A 23,342-nucleotide genomic window follows, 5' to 3' on the forward strand; every position below is an offset into this window, starting at 1 on the left:
GGGATGCATGATATTGGCTTTTTGTTGATATGCCAATATTTCCCAACTCATTTTGGCTGATTGCTGATGCTGGTATATGCATATTTTTCCCCACTTGTTTGCAGTGAACTTCAAGTCTGTTCTGTAGAGGAATTAACACATAATTAACATGACTATGGACATTGGTCTAATTACAGCATCATCTCATCAGCATGTCATATCAGCAAAAATTATATTTCATTTATATTTCATTTTAAATCCCTTATCAGCCAACACAGATGATGTGCCTGCATTCTTATTACTCACTATTTTGTTTGTCTGTTTTTTCTATTTCACCTTTGTTGTAGTTTTTGTTCTTATTGTTATTTCATTGAATTTCATGGCTTTGCGCCCCTGTTCTTTTTGTATTTAATGAGAAAATATCATATATTAATTGTTAAAAACATTTTTTTTTTTTTTAAATTAAAGTGTCATTATCACCTAATTGTTGTTTGAAAGGCTTTTTGTCCTCTGGCCAAATGGCTGGTGAATGGCCAGTCAGATTACAATTGAGTTTGTTTTGGCTGGTGAGTAAAGCAGATCTACCAGCCATTTTTTAACCAGCATTTGGCAGGTGGCTGGTGCTAATTTTGTGCCCTGCAAGTAGCTATGTACTTTTCTTCTTGTTGAAAATATCAAATCCATTTTAATTTATTTTTTGTGTATAATACCTGTCAAACTTTATTTATCCATTAATTTATTTATTTATCTTAATTTGCATCTCATTTGACAGCAATGGTCAGTAGTCAGAATCAGCATAAAACACCTAACATCTGTTATATAACTGTGAAATTGTGACAGATAAACACTTCATACTAAATTACCAAGGACAAGGCCTTGGTCTCCTCCATAACAACTACGGCTTGAAGAGCAGTTACATAGTTAATACTTAGCATGGCTATCTCTGTGTGTCTCGTTTTTTCTCTTGCTAGCAACCGTGAGGCCTGAGGACAAAGTGCTGAGGCAGGTCAGGTTGCCACAGACCCTCAAAAGATAAGACACATCACTTTCACATCAATGGTGGACTTGTGCTGAGTGATATTGCGGCTTTCGTTTTTTTCGAACAAAGGTCAATTTTAATGGTGATGTCTAGAGGGGAACCCCGGACCCATGAAAAATCTCAAACCTTAGAGGGATAGTTCACCCAAAAATTAAAATTTAGTCATTATGTAGACATCCTCATGCAGAGTGATGGCCGGGTTTAGTTTTTTAGTCCACAACAATGGAAGTGACAAGTCTTTTGTGGACTATCAAAATAAACCTGACTCTCAATCAGTATGAGGTTGAGTAGATAATGACAGAATTTTAATTTTTGGGTGAACCGTCCCTTTAGCAGTGATCTATCAATAGTTTAGCAAATCAAGGGTTCCCTTCTGGACATGAGCAGGAGGACAGGCTCGCTGCAGCAGAGGGAGGTCAGTTGTAGTGAGTTTTTATGGTTACAGTGAATCTCTCACTTTGAAACTTTCTGTGGGTTGGATCTTCTCAAAGTGTGAGTGAGCTTCTCTCACTCAGCTGTCTGTGAACTACAGTTCATACTGTATGTAGGAATGCATGCTTTTTTTGTGCAGGGTTTTTTTTTCAGGTGATGCGATAATTACCAAGCTAAATTTACGTTGATTACATCTGTTGACTATAATCTTTTGACCAGCTACCAAAGCTGTTTTTCCCCCTGAATGCAGGTGCACCCTGTATGCCTGTCTATACATGATATGTATTACTATACATGCCTGAATATTTAGTAACTAATTCCTCTTATCCTTCCACTGCAGGGAAGAAGCCTCCGGTCAACAGAGAGGATTTTTTCAGCCCAGGAAGTCAACTCGTTCCACAGTTTTAGTTTAAATTCCATTCCAGGGTTTTTATTCATTTTCATTTGTAAAGGAGCAATAAGTTGGACTTGGACATGTAAAAATGAGTACTGTAGTCCAAATAGCGAGCTGGCAACATAGATAGTTTATTAAATAGGTTGAAATCCCAAAAGTGAAACACCGCAGGAGGACGAGCACAACATGGTCAACTGACAATAACAAGTGAGGACGAGTCCTCCACTGTAAATTGATCAGGTGTTCATAACTCTATCTACATCTTCTACAAGATTATTCATTATTTCTTCTGACTCATCAACAGACACTAACTCATTCAGAGAATATTCAGCATTAATTTTAACTCTTATTAATGTGAATCATATCATATCAACATAATGGTCATATTATGCTTTAGTACAGTAAACATTTGACAGATTTCTCCTTTAACTGAACATTTTAATTGCAAGCAATTAGTGAATGATTTTTAAAATGCTGATTGTAAAAAATGCATTAAAACATCTCATGTAACAATTTTCCACAATGTGCTGTTTTAATTTTTTTATTTTGAATCAAAAGATCAGGAAGATTAACCACTCCTTCCTTTGAAAGGTAACTTTTGTACTTTTCATGTGTTTATCCAGTCAGTATTGATGGTAAATGTAGTTAATTGAATCAACAAATTCCATAGTGTGTGTTGAGGGGCCGTGCTAGATGAATATTTCTGCCACCTACCACCATGTTTTGGTCAACAAAGTAACAGCTATAGGCTTGGGTGGTGATGCATGGCAACATGGGTGTGGGAGTCAGGTCAGTGTGGTGCTCACAGAGCAGAGGCAGAAATAATTAGTTCAAAAAAACTTTAGTGAGAAAGAAAAACACCAAGTTTGCATGCTCAAACATCTCCACCACTGGAAAACTCTGAAAAAATACTATTTTGAGCAGCCATAAACAGAGTAAGCACAGGTTTATGACTCACAAGCAGACACATACTCATTCAGAGAACATTCAGCATAAATTTGAATTCTGATTAATGTGAAATGGCCAAACTTAAATGCTTTAAAATGTTTCTTTTGAATGTTTCTAAAAATGTATTTAAGTACTTAAAAGTTCAGTGAATTGAAAAAATAAATCAAATTGTTGTGATTAAAAAGTGTCTTCATTTTCCAGGATATAATTATTCTACAGTTAGTAATTTGTAGTGTTAAAATTAATACAGTGATGCCTTTTACAGTAGTTGAATTAGTGTTAAACAATACAGCATGCTGATTATTACTGTAATAACAATTACAGTACTGTGGTGCTGCAATTAGATCTACAGTAATCATACTGTGAGATGTATTTGCAGTAACTTACCAGATAATTACTGCCAGTAAGTTACAATACATTTTACAGCGTTCTTGTTACTAATTATTCGTACAGTGCCACCTAGTTTAATCTACAGCAATGTATCGTGGTCTGTACGATCATCAGAGATCACTGCCGCCTCTGTATTCATCTTTTTACATTATTATAATTAAGGCCACATGAGTTTATAATTTCACAATTCCAAAGTCAGAGCTTACAATGAGCATTTGAAGGCAGCACTAGACCGACGTTGGCGATTATACTGTACGTATAGTAACAAACACATAGGTTTAACTTCTGATAATAGTAGCAATATATGATAACTATTAGCTCAGTGTCCGTCTTTAGAGCTGTACGGCAGAGCAACGTGGACTACATATCCCAGGGAGACAGGGGACTCTCAGTGCCGTTTCCAGGAAGTCGTATGCGGTTGTCAAGCAAACTTTTGAATGTAAGCAAAGTGCTTTCAGTCGGTATACATGTAGCTATGCATACATGTTTTTAGTGTGCTGTTTTCTACGACAGGTAAATATATTGTGAAGAAAACGTCTATATAACATTGATATATAAAGTTCAACATGTCGTTCAATTAGATTAGACTGCGATGTTGATTGATTTGCATCAAAATGTAAACATTACCCATACAGTAATAGTTAACTAACGCTAGCTTCCTAGCCAGCGAATTTAACGCTACTTAAATAAGATAGATTGCAGTTTAGCATTTTCTCTTTGTTAGAAAGCCAATAAACCAGTGTTGTTCGGACGCTCTCATGTTGGTCTTGCAGGTAGCTGTGAAAGATGAGTTGCTGCAATGGGTCTGTGGCTCAAGAGGTCCGACGGCCTGGTACACCACGGGTTCTGGTGACTGAGCTGAGTGGATCAGGCCACATGAACCCAACTCCTGCCACCAAACCCTGTGAAGACTCAGACACAGCGGTGGAACTTTTCCTCTCTCAAGAGAAGCTGGTGGGTTTGCACAAAGTGCCTAAGCATACAGCCACTTTTAATTGCACTGATGCATCCTGTTCTGCCTTCTCTGTGTCTGATTCATGTGGGTAGTCTACGTGCATAAACGGCTAATTGAACGGATGTAGATTTGTAGTAAAAATGAATAGTCTGAGTCAAAGTTTATTATTTATTTATTTTCTACTTTATTCTCCACTACATTTTGGGGTCAAATATTGTACTTTTTACACACTAGGCTACATTTATTTGATCAATTTAGTTAGTTACTTTGCAGATTTAAACTGTAAATACACTATATAATTAAAATATTATGAACAATTATGATATATTATTATAGATTAAGCTAAAGTTCGTTTATTTTATCAGCAATCAGATTTTTAAAATAATGATTCTGATATTATCAGTATATATCAGAGCCTATAATCAGTTGACTCATACTAATGACACCTATTGTATGCATTTTGTCTTTATTATTATTAAGATGAAATAATTCTGTTATTGCTCTCTCCTATGCCTGAACTCTCGATGAATAGTAACAAGGGAATTTGTCATTATGTATTTGAGTTGTAAGTTGAAAAATGACCAAACTAAACTAAATTAAACAAAGAAAAGGCAGCACAGGCTGTGCATGGTGCTGTTTCAGGGTGAGGTGGACAGACAGAAATGAATTCACATCACAGACCTTACATGATTTGTTACATCAGGGTTATAGGTGGATGTCTAAGGTAAATATGGACTGATAAAACTATGTTTGTTTAAAAACAAAATGCAGTTGTGCATACCAGTACAGGTCAGCTGGCAGACTGTTAATTTCTATTCCCCACAGGAATCACTGTGTGGAACTGGGGATCTCTCTCATGTGACCTCACTGGAGATCTGTGTGAACACACAAGAAAACACACTGGGTAACTTTGGTAAGATATATAGTACATTAAGGCATTTACACATGTAAATCATGGTGTGCTATAAACCAATTACAAAAAAAATGCGAAGCTGTATAAAATGTACATAAAAACAAATTGCAATGATGTGCAAATTCCTTTCAAACTACATTCAATGCAATACAGTACAAAGAAAAGCTGTTTAATGTTTAAACTGAACTTTTTTGCTTTTTGTAACAAACACTGCCTGCAACATGTTCCAAAAAAGTTGGGTCAGGGTCACATTTACCACTGTGATACCTCACCTTGTTTTTTAACACTCAGTAAGGGTTTGGCAAGTGAGGACACTTATTGTTGAAGTGTTGACAGTGAAATTCTTTCCCATTATTGCTTGATATACAACATCATGGGCTCGACTGTCCAGGATCTCTGTTGTCATACTTTGTGCTTCATAATTCGCCCCACATTTTCAGTGTGAGACCGGTGTGGACTGCAGACAGGCCAGTCTAGTCATCTTGCTGAAATAAGTGGGACATCTCTGAAAAAAATGTCATCAGGATGGTAGCAGATGTTCCTCCAAAACCTGTATGCACATGTTACCCATGTCATGGGTACTAACACAACCTCATACAATCACAGATGCTGGCTTTTGAACTTTTGGGCTGATAACAATTTGTTCCAAACAGGTGTTTTTTGAGTATTCAACAAATTATCTGTTGTTGCCCAGTCTCTGCTTTTTTGAAACATGTTGCAGGCATCAAATTCAGAATGAGTGTCTGTTTACTAAAACAATAAAGTTTATCAATTTAAACAGTAAATATCTTGTCTTTGTACTGTGTTTAATTGAATACAAGTCAAAAAGGATTTGCAAATCATTGCATTCTGTTTCTATTTATGTTTCACACAGTGTCCCAACTTTTTTTAAATTGGGGATTGTATTTCAAACCATATTGCTCACTAGAGCTCACTGGTTGCTAATGGTATTTGTTTTATTGTTCATATATCATGTTCATTATGCAAACATGGCCACACACTCAGTTACTCCTATTACATTTGAATTCATATTTAAAAAACTGACAGATTTACCATGTTCAATGATGATTCCTAAACATATGATGCTTGTAATGTCCACATAGACGACCACAAACCAGAACTTGATGAGGGAAATTTAAAGACATTGCTGTGACGCATGTACACTTTTCTGTACTGTGCTAATCTCAGTGCAAGATGACTGAACTGATAATGGTGCTGGTACATCTTCTTCATGTCCACCTTTGTCTTCTGAAAATCCTAGATTTCACAACAAGTGCAGGCATGACAGAGAACACGTGTGAGTCATGCCTAGCCTGCCATTGCAGGCGCTCTTCCGTTTAGCTAATTGCGGTTGAACACCTGATGACGTGAATTTGGATCTGAGCCTGGAGGGTAGTTTAAAACCCAGTAAATAATCACCCCACTGTTACATGAAAATGAGAGACTTGTCTTTGTTAATCTGATCTTGTCTTGTAGGTGCCTACTTGCCAAGGCTGGTGCAGCTCAGATTGAACAACAGCATGATTATGTCAGTAAGGTAATCATAAAGTTACATAACACAAATACCATCCTCTTGTTTTCTTCCTGGTTTTTCAACCTGTTCCTTTGAGAACACACACAATCACACTCATATTGTGTTGACATTACCTCATGGAATACTACAGACTCTGAAGAAGCTGCAAATTCGGAAACCAGAAATGAAATACAGTGTAAAAACAAAACTGACTGATATATACTTCCTGTCACAGTGTTAGTCCAGGAATTTTACTCAGAAGTGTGGGACAACCTCACACATATTGCCACATCAACAAACTCAACGGATGTGTCTTAAACGTTCTCTGAATGAGAGAAAAAAAGTCTCAAGTACCAAGAATGCTTTTTAGTACAGGCATTCAGTAAGAAAAAGGGGTGAACATCACACAAATTACAACAAACAATTTGACAAATAGAAAATAATTCACAGATGTTTCTTAACCATACCCTGCTTCTCAAAATAATAATTAAATCAACATCACTATATTAGTATACTTGTATACAAGGCAACCTAAATAGACACTAATACATATGAATGTTGGAAATGATTGACATAAATTTAAAACAAAATAATTTAAATATCACCTAAAACATCACTTATACATTACTTTCAGAATATTAGTGACATCCAAATTGGCGCTAATCACTATGAATGTTGGCATTAATGATGAACATAAACTTTTAAGTTAACCTTGTTTTCATTGCAAAGATATTACAAGGAAATAAATCCAATAGGTCAATTTGACCCACCTATGCATCTGTGCATCCAAAGCTGTCCTCAGGAACAAAACACAGGCATTAACAAACATAACACAAAAATTAAGTTAATAAGACCATAAATATTAGCAATAATATTAAGTAAATATAAGTATAAGTATAAGTATAAATAAATAAACCAACAACATAATTGTATAATGCCTGTAACATGTGACACATTTCATAATAAGCTTATGTTTAGAAACAAAGTAAACAGATCTTGTTTTTTCCATAAAGAGAACTGTAATTTGACCTGTAGCTGTGATGGACCCATGGGGATTACTGTCATGCTTCACACTTATCACATGTGTGCTAGAAGACACTTTGTAGTGAGAAGCCTTAGAATCCATAAAAAGACGGTGACAGGCGGTGCTTTCAAAAAGAGTAGCAAGTCAGAAGCCACAGGGATGTGCACCTGATGAAGAAAAAAGTGTAGTGTGGTTGCAGTACAGGTGTAAGGCTCTGCTCCGCCAAGGTTTTCCAACAGGGACTTGTAATACAGTGGTTTTTGTATGGAAGATACATGTTGCTGCTTGTCAGCTAGACACCAACAGATGTGGTCTTCCGTACAGTCTCAGTCATAGATGCATGTGGAGAGCAGGTCCACCCACCTGTCTCACAGTAGGACACAGAGAGGTTTGATTTTGTGGCGTATCAGCTTTCAGATTTGTCCACTTGGGTAGTGAAAAAAAGGCAGGAAATATGCACAGTTTCTCCTGGATTATCCTACCATTTTGATTGTGGCCACAGCTGTGTCATCAAAGTTGGACAGAAGAAAAGCAATAAACCCTCAGTATGAGACACACACGCACATTGTAAATTGTCCTCAGAGCAGGACAGGTGAAGAATTGTAACCGAAGAGGCTGCTGAGGGATAAGAGAGCACAAACAGAAAGCTATGGAGCTGTCTGCTCCACCCTGAGAGGAGCAGAGCAGAGCCGGCCGGACGTGCGCTGCTTCTGATAGCATTTCCTGCTCTGGGCTGTGGGAGATGTTGTGGAGAGGGTGTTACAGGGTCATAGATATATTGACTGAGGCTGTGCTGGAAGGGTCAGAGCAGGGGTGTACTGCAGAGACAAGTGGGCGGCAGAGGAGAGGCCTGCATATTGGGGAAGAGAAAAGAGTTTCTAGCTTCAGTGGCCAAAGGACTGGATAGCCTTTCCTGTGATTCACAGTGTTGTGTAACTCCCCTCCCTGCCTCTAAATCAAATCTGTGCTGTTTTGTTTCCTTAGAGACCTGGGAACCACCCTCTCCCACCTGCAGGTGCTGGGGATGTCTCGCTGCTCCCTACAAGACCTAGATGGCATTTGTACTTTCTCCTCCCTAAAGGTAGAGTTAATAGGTTACAGATTGTTTTATCGAGAGACAGTTCAAAAACTCAGTAAAAATAATATCTGATATGCTTTCCTGGGCTCACAAGTCAATCTCTAAATTTGAGCACCACAAGCTGAGTGCCTTCTAGTTCCATTATACTGGAGAGAAAGCAGACATGTCAATATCCCCAAAAGTCACCAGTTCACACCAACAGAATCAGATGGATAAATAGCACAACAAGCAAGAGGAAGAAAATGTATTTTTGATTTAGGAATGAACTGTCTCTAACATAATTTCCATTTCTTACATTAAACTGGTGACACATTTTCACATGATATATGTATATACATATATATATATATATATATATATATATATATATCTTTTATGTATAAACAGCATTTCTCGATTGTTGGCATTTAAAGCTACTATAAGGAGTTTATTTATATGGTGTTGACTTTGGAGCCCCCTGTGGATAAAAGTTTCCGCTATAATAGCCACAAAATAGAATGTCAAAAATAAAATTGTCTAAAGAAAAAGGTCCTCGTTCTTTTTTAACTGTCTTACATACTACTCACTGTAACTTCGGCTGGAAAAATGTAAACACAGGTTCGTTTCATCTGATTTCATGGAGAGTCCAACTCGGTGGAAAGTATTAAGAACAACTATATAGAAATAACTGATCTTCTCTCTGATGGTCTTTATTTGTGTAGGTTATATAGAGGCATCAGTATTAAATTGAGACTGTTTCTTAACCAACACCTTTTAGTAGCTTTAACCAATTTTCTATCGACTAGTTTTTCAATTTGTCTAATCACCAGTTTTAATCTAATCTCTACAATGCTGTATTTATGACCTCTCTCTGTTTCAGGAGTTGTATGTGGCCTACAACAGTGTGTCAGATCTGAGTCAGGTTGGCATGCTGGAGAACTTACAGCTGTTAGATCTGGAAGGGAATGATGTGGATGACCTCGTCCAGATTCAGTATCTGGGGTTGTGTGGCAAACTCCAGTCACTCACCCTAGAGGGTAACCCTGTGTGTGTCCGCCCAAACCCCACTGCCAGCCAGGTAGGATAATGTTCATGTTGTTTGTACCAATAAATAATTAAATATAATACATTTTTCACCTCCTGCGAAAAGAGATGGTACTTGAATAAGGTCACATAGATCAGGTTGAACTCTAAAAGCTGGCTTTTCCTTCACCATATCTGTCTGACTGTCCTTGTCTGGCTCCGTGTTTGTCCTTTGTGATTCAGCAGACAGGGATATTTGTCAAATAAGCATTTTTCCAAAGGCAGTGTCGTGGAATTAGAGACATCAGGCAGAGCCAATATTAGCTACAGAAGTCATGTATCTGCCTGTACTGCCCAAAATTCAATAAACTCAGTTTTAGGGCTTAAAATGTCTTAAATATGATTTAGACAAGCCTTAAACATTGATTATGAAGTTAATGTTCGTTACAAAGTTGAATTTACTTCAGTCTCGCTTTTAGATGTGTTTCGGGGAAAAATCTGTCATGATCATGCTGTAACAGCTAGAAAATGAAACCAACAGGGAACCAATAACCATTACCACTCTTGCTCTTGCGTACACACAGTGCTGTGTAGTCATGTTCAGTTGAATGTTGTAATTCTGTGACTAATTGTGATTTTCCTGCCTATCCTTTGTTGTTGTTGTCTTTTTACCAGTAATGGTTGTGAAATAGGTATTGAATTGCCTTTATAATGGTCTTAAAAAAGTTTTAAACGGTCTTAAATTTTATTTCTTGAACCCCGATAATGCATTGATGATACTGATACATTAATAAGTAAGCTTTATCAATTTAATAGTAATAATAATAATGCTAATAATAATAATAATAATAATACTGTGATTTCACAAATAATATCAGACCAAAACCCCAGTAAAACTGTGCTTATAAAGTATGTTTATAAAAGAGATTTAAAAGAGGTTAGAGAACTTGCTGGTCTGATCTTGTTTGGGAGGTTGTTCCAGAGAACAGAAAAGGTCTGGTCACCCATCATCATCAGCCTGAATTGTGGGTTATAGCCCTTCTAAAAACAGCAATTACAAAGTGCTTCAGAGTTAATAAAATACATAATAATACACACCATGAAACCAGCAAGTAAAATACAATTTTTAACAATGGATACTCAACAGTAAAAGCAATATATATAACAGATTTTTAGCTGATGTTGTTATGCAGATTAACATGCAAGCACAACAGCAGAATATGGATCATTGTCACCTGAGGTAGCCAATACCAAGAGATGTGAAGGTAAGAGTCACAGAAATTAAGCAATAAATGATATAAAAGTACAGATTTGTGCAGCTGGTTGAGCAAGCAGCTGGGCGAAGTTCCTGTGAGGAAAGTGTCGTATTCAGTTGATGTTGCAAATGCAACCTGTGGTTCAGATGTAGGTATCATCAGTTGGCTGTCTCTCCTGTGCTTGCAGGCTTTCAGCCCTTTGTCAGATAATGACCGAAATGTAATTAGCATGTGCTGAGACATGAAAGTATCTGTGTGATCTCACCGCTCTGTATCTGGGTCCTCAACACAGCAGAGAGGACACAGGAAGAGCAGGAGGCATCAAAATAATCAAACATAACAGCCACATAACTGGCACACTCTTCTGTGGAGACACCAGGGCACAGACATAATGTTTTATTATTACATTACAGTGCTATTTGATCTCTTTGAAAACTGGCCAATACGTTTTTATTTGGATGTAAATGGCCAGCGCATAAGGCACCTCACCATGCACATATTCAGTCATATTGAGCGTCGCTGGATAAACGGGGTAGAAGCTGCATTTCCACCGTCTGCTGATTGGAAACACAGTGTGCTGTGAGTTTTTTGGGCCACTGTGAATGTGTTTATTTACACCCACCAGCAGAGCATTAATTAGGAAACTAGGGCAATGAGGGGAGATGCTGAGTTGAATATGCATTAGGCCTGTGCTTTGTAGTGACTGAGGGCTTCTTGGGTTTGCTCTCCTGCCAAACTATCACTCTTCTTGCTCTCTCTTCCCATCACACACACACACAAACGTGCCAACACACACACACATCCGCTCACTTCCTCTCACCCAGCCCTCATTCTCCTCCTCTTTTCTCTTTCGTTTCCTCCCTGCCAGCCTTTCACTCCCTCTTTCATTCATTGCATCTGTATGGTTTGGTGAGGGGCAGGAGTGCCGAGCTCTAATTTGATCGCTCAGTAGCTCGGTGATTCACTGGGCTCTCACTGCTCGCTCTCTTTCTGTCTTTCTCTGTGTGTGCTGATAAAAGACCAGACCTCAGTGCAAAGTGGCCATTAAAGACTTTAATAGCACTAGTTATTAACCTGCATAGCTTAATGTCTTCTGCCTCCTTATTTAGAAGTTAAGTTCCACAGATTCATTCAAGTGTCAGAATGGTCAAAATTGAGTGTATTATCTTAATATGATGCTAACAACTACTGACACATTTAGAAATGTCTTATATTTGGAATAGTAGTGTATTCATATGGTTGATATTAACAAATATTTTGTTTTTTTGAGAGTCATGTGACACTTTCCCTACAACATATAGGATCCTGACCCCACTAGGGGTTGCCAAAGCTTCATAGGGGGTCATGAGGCCTTCTTGATTTTAAAACATTTTTTAATATACTGGAGGATTAATGTCAGCATTTCATTCAAATCTGTGAAGAAAATTTAATTAAATTGTTATTTTTAAAGTTTAGATTATTATTGAAGTTATGAACTTAAAAATCCTTACAGCACAAGGGCATGGAAAAGACTTATACACACAATCCATATTCACAGAGCTGTAACTCTGCTAAACAGCCTTGTCTTTGCATTAGAAACGTATGCAGATAAAACAACCCAAAGAGCTAACAGAACAATGGTCAAGTGAATTTGTTAAAAATTAAAAAAAATATACATAACAGAGACAGAGGACTGTATAAAAGTTCTTAAAAATACAAGGAAAACTCATCATCTTCACAGGAAATTTTGTGGTCGAGATTCTTCTAAATCGCTTGTGAGGAGAAATTGTTTTTCACTATTTGGGTTAATTGTAGAGCTTATCAGTTTTTCTGTGCTGTTATTGCTTTGCACAGAAAATAATTTGAAATATCCATAAAATACATCACTTAGTCAGGGGTCCCTTAAGGAAAAAGGCTGGTAACCGCTGTTACATCATTGTCACTAGCACCTATAGTGAAAACACTGCGTCAGTGATGTTTTTCATACGGACTCAATCCTAAAAAACACTGTTATGTAAGGCACTTGTGGGTTTTAGTGCACAAAAGGCGACATGCCAACATTAAACAGAAATAACTATATCTGCACAAAACAACGGATCAGCTTGTTGGTACAATATGTGCAAAGTCACACTTTAAAGGGAATGAATTGACAGAATATGAGTCAATATTAATACCAGTGAAAATGTTTATATACATTTTGCTGTGTGAACTGTAAGGTGTTTTATATTAAGTTTGGCAGTTCACAGACTTGAGACACCTGAATCTACTAAGTTACAGTTCTGCATATTCCCACAATACATCGATCTCAACACATTTTTCAGACAAGTTCATTTTCCAGTGTTGAGTGTGCACTAACTATGTGCACTACTGTGCCTACATTTAAGTCACACTCTCTAACTAATATCACACCCAATCTACTCTTTCCTGTATTTCCTCCCGTCTACCCAGACAGCAGACTATAGTTATCGGGCTGCAGTGAGGGAGTTGGTCCCTCAGCTGCGTTACCTAGACGATTTAAGGGTGGAGGAGGTCGGACTTAGCTGCGGCAGTACCATGGGAGAAGACTGGGCCATTCTCCGTAACTCCCTCAGAAACTGCAACTCCTCTCAGGCAGCCACTGAAGGCGGTGTGTGTATGTATATGTTGTTTTGAGTCACTGGATGCGGACAGTTAATTACAGCTCTGTATTTAATGGGCCACTGACTTTTGTCTTTGTAGAGGAGGCAGCAGACAGTGCATGTCCTTACAGCAGACCCGCCTCAGCCAGACGCCCCGCTTTCAGCCGCTCCTGTGTCTGGCCCTACTCAGCAGCAGGCTCCAGACCCCACACTGGCTCCAGACCCATGTCAGCCACCAGGCCAGGAGTTCTCTCCCCTGCTGGATCCAGACCTGGTTCTGCAGACTCAGATCTTGCAATAGTTGAGGCAGAAACCAGCACCCTGACACATGGTTAGGCACTCTGATAGCTGTTTTTCCCACTGATTTTTCCACTGTGAGATCTTTTAAATCCAACCACATTGTCTTAACTTCACCCGTGTTGTAAAGTTGTCAGTGCTTTGTTTAAACTTATCTGTTGTGGCAAAACTACTGATCTATGAGATAACAATTGAGTCTACAATCACAGACGTACCAGGGGGACCAGCTGTCAAACAAAGGATAAAAAATAGGATAGTATTGTTTGATATACGTAATCATCTCTGAAAACTTTGTGATTTTGGTAATGAATTTTGATTCGTGGGTATAAAGTTTGGTCAGAACAATAAGCAAATTACTCAGAAGTGTGAAGAGATTTCTGTCACAGTCAGTTAATCTAAACAATACATTTTTCCAAAGTAATAAAGTGCAGGTAGATATGATTATCAATAAACTGTGACAGTGTACTCCACAGTTGTTGTGTAAGTGGGCAAGGGCAAAATAAATACACCAGTGTTTCTCTTAATTGTGCAAATAATGATTACTTGGATAAAACCTCTGAAGCATTTTAAAGGATATCTCTGACATTGTTGGTTTCCACTTCCCTTCTCATTAGCATCATCCTGTACAGATGAACCTGTCAACAGCAATCTTTACTCCACAGTGCCACCAAGAGGACTTGTTGATGTTAGAACAGTTTCACTGAAATCCCTCTTTTATCTGTTGAAGGAGCTGGCAAGATCCTCTTCTGTGGAAACCCAGTCCAGGCTATTCGATCAAGGCGAGAAAAGTTGCAGGTAGGTGGTAACAACAAAAAACATTCTTCAATTCAGTGAAAAAAACATCAAGTTCTTGGAACAAACAGATTTCTGTTAAACTGTTACTAAGTGAATCCGCACCAATCTATCTTTCTTGCATGCTGTACAGCATTTAGTTTTAACTGAGGGGGAACAGCAAGCTTTATGAGCTTTGAAGGGCCATTATGGCTGCCTGACACTACCAGCTCGCCTCTTTAATGTCATGTCAGCATAAACAGAAGGAGCTAATTATTAGCAGGAGCCACTGCAGCAGTGTCAGAATGACCTGACAGACAGGGCACTCACTAACAAAACCATGTTATCTATCATATTGGCATTTACACACAGCTGCCATCACTCTCCGTCCGTCTTCCTCTTACCTTCCCCTCCTGTTCTGTCTGTTCTCCCTCTCTGTCTGACCACTACTCTACCATCGATTCATAATTATTGTACTAAACTCTTAGGTTTCTGTTTCTGTTATATTTCTTCTCCTACCCCTCATGCTCTTTCACCTTCTGTTCCGTCTCATAGACAGCACCTACCAGGTCTACTTTCACTCCCCGTGACCTGCCCATCCATGTGCCAGAACACACGTTTGACCTTGAGGAGCCTGATGTTAGAGAATCGGCTGATGTGTTGGCTGAGCTTAGAGCTTGGAGGGAGCAGCACAGCAGGTACTAACTACTTGCCCGTCTCACTCCCTTTTTTCTTAAGTTGGAAACACTAAATTAAATATCTTTAAATATTGTCTTTTTAAGGCGTCTCCAGGCAATAGAGACAGAGAGGTCACCACAGGTCCTGACTATTCAGCATAGCGCTGAAGAAGATGGGGAAGATGATGATAAAGATGATGATGAGGATGAAGAATGCTTCATTGGCATAAGGAACGACAGCAGTGATGAAGAACGTAGAGAGGATAAGCATGGTGACAACCCAGATACTGCCTCACCAGATTCTGCTTTCCAGTCTCCTTCCCCAGGTGAATACTTGCAGAATGAACAAACTTGGTGTTGCGAGCATTAAAAAATAGAATGATCATCTATCTACAATTGCATCCATGTTGAAAATAAAACAGCATAACAAATGATATAACAATACATTACAGACAGTAATGGCAGCTACGAAACCTTTTCTAGTGATTTTGTTTCATTTTCAGACCTGCATCACCAAGACGCCTTATTACCTGACATGGCTCGACTGTCCCTGTTCCAAGACTCCACGCCATCCCCTTCACCCCCTCCCAGAGCACCAGCAGCCGCATGTAATCACAAGTTACCAGGGATCCGTGCACGTAGGCTTCGAAACTGCTTGACCAATTCAGAACATATACCTGATTTTAGCAGAGTAGGGTGCTGCAGGAAGCGCACACCTGACACTCCAGAGCATCCAGCAGTTCACCAGGAGCGATGTGCCTCTGTTGCCCTTACCCTGCCCACCTCCAAAAAGTGCCCTGGGTGAAGGGCTTATGGATTCCTGGTATGATGTTATTAAAAGTTACTTTTATATGTTAATATGTATCAATTTATACAGTTTAAAAACAACATATTTAACACTTTTTTTTTTTGCAGTTTACAGCCCCTGTATTGCTACATTTTTTTAATTTTTTGAATAGTTTAGACTCTTTCTAATTATTCATATGCATTCAACTGCTTGTGCATACAAATTAAGGCTAGCACTGCAGTTTAGCCCCTAGTCATTAGTCAATCAAAATATCAATCCAGCAAATTGTATTTATATAGCCCAAAATCACACATCACAATTTGCCTCAGGGGGCTTCACAATCTGTACATTGTGTGACACCCCTTTTCCTGTAGACCCTCTAAAGAGTAAAGAAAAACTCCCACAGACGGTGAAGCAAGTAGTTTAGCTCTGAGTTTACATAATTGTTTTGTCACTCATCCCTCATCCCATCTCCCCTCTGGAGTTTTCAGCTATTCATACTTTTTTCAGCTTGTATCTGCTCATCCATACTTCAAGCCAGAAACCCGATTCATCATACAAATTGAAGCCAGCAATGCAATTTAGCTCTCAGCCATTAGTGAAGTAAGTCAGGTACACTGTATTTTGATTCGTCCTTCCATTCCCACTTTTTTTTAAGTTATTCACACTCTTATCAACTTTTTCTACTTATTCATATTTTAACTGACAAAACCTTCCCTTTATTTGCTCTGAACCTCAGTCACACCATGCTTTTAGGTGTGTTGGAATATGCTGTTTTTTTAATGATCCAGAAGATATAGAAAACATTCTCATGCCAACATCCGGTGAACTCAAAGTACTTAAAATGAATAACAGTTTAATTGGATGACTTCCTACAAAGAGATAATACCTTATTGAGTTGAGCTGCTGTTTATCTGATTGCTGTGTTAGCTGGATGAAAATTAAAGGGTATGTGACTAATACCTCACATTTCTATTTCTCAGGTTGAAATATTGAATTTTTATAACTCAAATACTACCTTATCTTTTACCTAATTAAAAAAAGTTGTGAAGATTTGCTCTGTCTGTTGTGATATTCTTGATGTAATAGTCCAATTTTACCACTTGAGGGCACTATCTGTAAACAGTGAATCAAAAACTCAATACATGGCTTCAATCACCTTGAGCAAACGATCCTTCAAATCCGCCACCCTGAAACACAAGATTCATTCCTTGTGTTGCTTGATTGTACATGCCTAAGGCAGCATTTACATCAAAGAGAGTATGATTTACAATATATGCATACAAACATTAAGCATGCGAGCTTTAGTCCTGCACACAGCTAATAAAGGAGAAAATGTTTTATGATGCACTGACTGATACACAACAGGAGTAATGAGGTGGAACAAATCAAGTCTATTTAGAGTGTATAATGTTCTAACTGTGACGTAGCCTATTGTTCACCAAGAGATGCGGGAAATTACCCGTCTATTGCACTGTGAAGAACAATAATCAGACTGATTTTGTCCTGAGGACAAGAGAGCAGGCCACATCTAATACCTCTGTAGTTCTTAAGGGCATGTAATGTTGCGGGTAATGGTTTGTTTTGAAACTGTCACGCTGATGTTAACATAGAATTCCATTTCGAGGGAACTGCTAAAAGTATGCAGATGTTTCCAAACTTGCCCGGGCTTTTGTATGAATACCTGACCTCAAGACACACACACACACACACACACACACACACACACACACACACACACACACACACACACACACACACACACACACACACACACACATTAAAAAGCCCTTCCCATATTTCTCTCAATCTGTGCTTCAGTTTTGGCCACAGAAACAGGATGTTCAAAATGAGTCAAAGTAACAAAGCACAGGCAGTCATTAAACCTTGACAGCACTTCTAACACTCCTCACCACAGTGCTGGATTTAGAGATGTACACATGTCAAACAAAGGAATGTATGATGTGTGTTTACATGTCCGGGTGCATATCTACTCAACCATGAGAGAGCTCTTATGTAAAATGACTTTCCTATCTTCAAGGAGCCCACCCTTCACATAACTGTATCACCTTCCTTGCTCCCTGTCAAGGTGTTTCCAGCCACACTCACATCTCACTGATGTTATTATGTCTGGAAACACAGATGGAGACGAACGAGAATGAAAGGAAAGAGGCTTTTTATGGTGGGAAAGTGTCCACCTCCTTTCTTTCTGAATGGTCATGTAATTTCACTGAAAGGGATCATTCTCACTGCTGGTCAGGACCGGGGACCTAATCTGGCCTGTGTGAACTTTCATGCAGTGAAAATCAGAATGTATAGAAAAATAATTTCCTCTAACATGTCTGTTATGTAGTGAAACAGTTTCTGTACATAATAATAATCTTAGTGGAATGAAGTAATCGTTTCTCGTAACACTATTGTCAAAAATGAAAGGGTTTCTTCTTAAAAGCATGCTTCTGTCTCTTTTATTTAATAACCACGACTGTGGCTAGAAAAGCCAGGGTCCATGGAGATGGTCTTTTTTAACAAAAAATCAAATTAAAAGACAATTATAGCACTGCAGAGCCACCACGTCATAAATTTGCTTTGTGAAACCTTTTCCCCAGAGATGATTATAAAAAAACAGAGGGGGGTAATGTTGTTAAGGCAAATATAATGGATAACAACAGCAAAATAAGTCCCTCTCTGTCACACATACACACACACACACACACACACACACACACACACACACACACACAGGGGTAAACAAAAGGGGGAAAAAAGTGTCCACACATGCTGTGAGTACTACTAAAACAAAACTCAGATAAGGTAGATATGATTCAGTTAAATTTATGATCGTGTCAGTGGGTTGTGGTTACATTCCACAAAATACTCGATGAAAGCTATCAGAGACCGGAGGTTTGTATAATAATCTATCTGCATGCAACACTGCTGTAGCTTCATGTTCCAACTACAGCTAACAAGATTGGTATGAACAAATTACAGGGAACCACTGTGATAAAAAAAAAAAAAAACCCACACACACCAACATTACTTTGTGACTGAATGGGAATGCAGGTTTTTGTTGAATTCACATAGGAAACTTCCTTCTTATTTTGACATGAGACAGGTCACTTTCCACTATCCGGCACTGTAACTAGACGTACCTACAGTATGAGTTCAGACAGGCCCAGGAGAAGCTGTATGTACTGTACACGTGAGACGACAGGATTCTGCCGGAAGGAACATTCCACTAAGTGCAAGATATTTAGGCTGCATAACTCATTTTCACTTGACAGACTGGCTGTTCATAATGGTATACAAACAGCATTAAGTTAATCACATAGATAATTACACATTAAATTGTATTTGTGGTAATATGCATTACCTGTCAGAGCTCCGCTGTCATGGTTGAACTCCTCAGCAGTTCCAAGTAGGGGAGAGTAAGGACAATTGCAGCCCTTTTTACGTTTCCCTCCATTCCTCAGAGACTATTTGGACTAGACCGGCCAGATCTTTGTATATTAAACTTCCATCTATCTGCTGATTACCATTGCTATTTAAAGATGATCGCATATGACATATTGTTCACAATATTTGTTTGAATGGAAGAAGTCAGATTTTGTGACCGACCCCTCTGCAGTGGGGGGAAAGTTGCAACATGTTAAAAAAATACATTCAATTTCACTATTACATGTGTGGTATGAGTATCATCACTCGGGCATGTTTCTGATTAGAGAAATGAGACTACCCTGTTGCAATCATCCCCAGTCTACCTTACATATTCTGTTTAATTAAAATGACCATGACATGGAATGAACGATTGTGCTTTTATGATTTTTTTTAAGGCAAATTCAAACTGTATGAAAAGGCTATATCAGCAATAACACCTTGATCTGACTCATTGTTTTATGATGTGGAACTGATAACCATAGCTAAGACTTAATTTTCCGCTCATTCTGTTTCAAGGTCAGTGTTCTGTAACCATGAGCAGGAAGGGGCACTGGGGACGACCTGTTGTTCAAAAGGAAGCGCTGTGGAACGAGGAGAGAAATCTGTCTTCTGGCTAACTATTATTGCATCCATCAATTTTATATCACAGTGTCTTGGCATACTTTTAGGAGAAAAAAAAAGAAAAAAAGATGAGGATGTAATGAAGTATTTCATTATCTATTCTGACAGAACAAAGCCTCAAACAGCTGTTGTAGTTTTCTGCTTTGTGATTCCTTTTCATTGTTCTTCAAAAGTCTTGTTTTAGAGCAGTGATTGTAATTTATGGAATGAATATAACATTTAATTTAGTTTTGTGTTTGTTGAAAAAGCCTCATCGTTCCATAAACATGATTCACTAGTTTGGGGAATGTTTGGCACAGAAAAAGTCAAACATTAGAGGCAGCATTCATTTTATGTTTTCCTATCTGGCTACAGTGATACATTATTGAAACTTTTAATGCTACAGAATATTTTTGGAATCATTTTGCTTTTTAACACTTTATTTTAAGCATTTTGGCCAACATATTTTGATTCAACAACAAAAAAGGTTTATTGAAGGTTTTTTGGCATTCCATTTTATGTGATATAATAATTTACAACCTTTTGCTTTTAACACTTCCACCTCATTATACCTGAAACACGTGCTGTAACATGTTGCATATTTTGAAGAGATTTTCCGCATCGGTGCCACATTTTGTCAGACTGTGTCTACTCCAACATGCTGTGGGTCTGAGTCTTTCTCAAACAATGTGTTGGCACAGGTCAACCAGCTTTTTGTAATAATTGGTAAGGTCCTAATTCCCAAAATGTTCAACTAATACCTGCTTCTGGAAATGTAATCCCTGGGTGTTCCTCTGACACTGGCAGTAGCAATCACATGTGGTTTAGCCTTTTTCTGTATGCCATTTTGTGTAATCACACTGAGCGCTTACAAATTTAAGTTATTCAAAGACATTAAGAAATACATCTATTCTTCCCCTGTCACTCCATTTATTTTAACACTAAATTTAGAGAATAGATGAAGAGAAATGCTGAAAAAGCATGTATTATTTAAAATGCAACTATTATTATTATTATTATTATTATTGTTATTGCTATTTGGGGGACTTTGCCAGGGAAAGGTTTGGGAACCCCTACTGTAATGTTGTATAATTGCTCTTAATTTGAAATTTCTCACCGGAAACCGTATTACTTCTACTTCCTGGACTTGAAAACAGTGAGAGGACTTCGGACAACAGGGTTCTGGAGATGAAGTACTCGGTTTCCCGTCATACTAAGCTCGACTGCTAAATCCTATGTAAGTTATTTTCTCCTCGTGGTTAATTTTCCGACAGAACAACGTGAAGTCAAAATGTTTTTGAACATTGATAAAAGATGCAACAAGTGGTGGTTAGTGAGCTCAGAGCGCTGCACCTGCAGACTCATGACGGTCAGCGATAAACTTTTCTCAATGACCGTGTGTGACTTCAACAAGTTCAACTGAAGTTAGTCGACGAACTTGCTGTTAGTAAGTTTAATTGATTTCGGTATAATGTCGATGAATAAGTTATGTTGTCAAATAGCGGTTGACTAATTTAACTTAATCACTTTAACGCCAAAATCTGTACAAAACTAAGTTAACGTAACTTAACATGGTAACCCTGTTAAGATGTCAGTAACTGCATCTTTAATAGATAAGGTTAGTTTTTTAAAACGCTGATGTCAAGCTGATGATGTAATTGACAATGCTACTTAATCGAGATGTCAACAACGACCACACAACATCACAAATGCTATGCATCATCACAATCTGTTGGTCAAATTGTGCAAAGATATGAGCACTTTGCATTGAATTAGCAATCAGCATTTAAACTTTTTTTTAATAAAGGACTGTCATCTGCTCCTAGAGGGGTTTAATCTTTCTTAGGTTGACCACATTATTATTAATAATAACTAATAAACCATAATTTGTTCAGCTGAACTCAGCTTGTTGGCAGTGTTAGTGCTTACTTGGTGCCCTGCCCTTTTTTATTAGTTCTGGAGAAAACCTTTGATACTAGATGAGTAGATGGATTGATATAGGGAGGAACATTTCAGTGGCTTATGTGGAATACATTTTGAAAAGCTTGAATCAGAGGGTGTCTTTGGCATCATTGCTTGTAAAACCGGAATAACTATGCGTAAATATTGTTCCACAATATCATGGTGAAAGGACATTTTTGGGGGTCTACACCCTGTCTTTTCTATATTTGTAGATGTCAACCTTAAAATGCTTTATCAAAAGAATTAAACTTTTGCCATTTGGATATTGCACTTGGTTGTATTGCAGTTTCAATAATATTTAGATTAATTATGCAGCTGTAGCCTAATTGATAATTACTGATTATTTTTTCTGTATGTGGACAAATTGATTAAGCAATAAATCAATTATTGATTGCTGTGTCATACTCATATCTATTTGTTTACCCAAACAAAACCTGACTAAGCTGAAGACTTACTGCTCTACCTAAAAACACTCATAGCTTCCCGACAGCAGTATCCTTTGGGGTGCAGTAATATTTACCACACATGCTTTGAATGCTACAACAAGCCTTTATGTTTGTCATTTGTTTACCATACAGCTATGTTTGGTTGTTCTGTTCAGTTTTAAACTGACAACAAATGGATTTGTCTCTTCCTTTTTTTTTAAATTGTCCCTGTGGGTCTATTGTCTGTCAGTTTCTATGCTTCCTCCACTTCTTCTCTGTTGTTTGCACCGCTTCTCTTACTTCCTATTTGTTTTATCATGTTGTGTTGTTCCCTTTTCTTTATCTTTTCCACTTTACCTATTAACCACACGTGAATAGCTTTTTACATGGTTGTTGTGGCCTTTTCATGTCTCAGCAATAAGCATTTCATACATAATTTATCTGTGTCCTTGGAAGCTATGTTTTTCCATTAGTATGTGGTTTTCACTGTCTGGTTATTTTGTGGAATAATCCTTGACAGATTTTATCAGATAATGTTTGCATGAGTGACTGTTTGAGAATGAGCCTTAGCTAGAGCACCTTTAATACTTCTAAATTGATCATTAATGGAAAAATCTTAGTGGAAATGAGCCTGATGATGCCAAGGGAAAATAATTTAAGCAGCCAAATATTTCTGAACCTAGGAATGGACTTATTCATAATGCTGTAATAAAGTGTATAGTTAGAGAAAAATTTGACAGTAAAGCATTTAGTTGCTTGACCCCTTTGTCCCCTCCACACTATGAAATCACTCCATGATGACTCATCTGTCCAGCTGCTCAACACTGGAGAATATAAAGGCTTGTCTACCAGCTGAGAATTACACACA

The 23,342-nt window shown here is 38.0% G+C and overlaps 2 protein-coding genes across 3 annotated transcripts in view; both read left to right on the forward strand.

Moving 5' to 3' along the window:
• Window positions 1-3,968: 3,968 nt before the first annotated feature.
• lrrc56 (leucine rich repeat containing 56) lies at window positions 3,969-16,198 on the forward strand. Its single transcript, XM_084734059.1, has 11 exons — window positions 3,969-4,136; window positions 4,963-5,050; window positions 6,527-6,587; window positions 8,572-8,668; window positions 9,525-9,722; window positions 13,351-13,528; window positions 13,621-13,851; window positions 14,545-14,612; window positions 15,144-15,286; window positions 15,371-15,591; window positions 15,769-16,198. Exons 1-11 carry the CDS (start codon window positions 3,969-3,971, stop codon window positions 16,068-16,070), a joined length of 1,755 nt encoding a protein of 584 aa, XP_084590185.1. The 3' UTR covers window positions 16,071-16,198.
• A 5,030-nt stretch (window positions 16,199-21,228) lies between these two features.
• The window catches only part of rassf7a (Ras association domain family member 7a), a 50,690-nt gene continuing 48,576 nt past the window's right edge, over window positions 21,229-23,342 (forward strand). The window contains exon 1 of one of the 2 annotated variants that reach the window (XM_084734177.1): window positions 21,229-21,324. The gene's annotated coding sequence lies outside the window, so the exon portion shown is untranslated. The remainder of the gene's footprint in view (window positions 21,325-23,342) is intronic. The other variant, XM_084734178.1, reaches the window with a different exon arrangement.

The sequence above is a fragment of the Lutjanus erythropterus genome, chromosome 13 (genome assembly GCF_056507025.1).
Source record: "Lutjanus erythropterus isolate fLutEry1 chromosome 13, fLutEry1.hap2, whole genome shotgun sequence".
Taxonomy (NCBI): Eukaryota; Metazoa; Chordata; class Actinopteri; order Lutjaniformes; family Lutjanidae; genus Lutjanus; species Lutjanus erythropterus.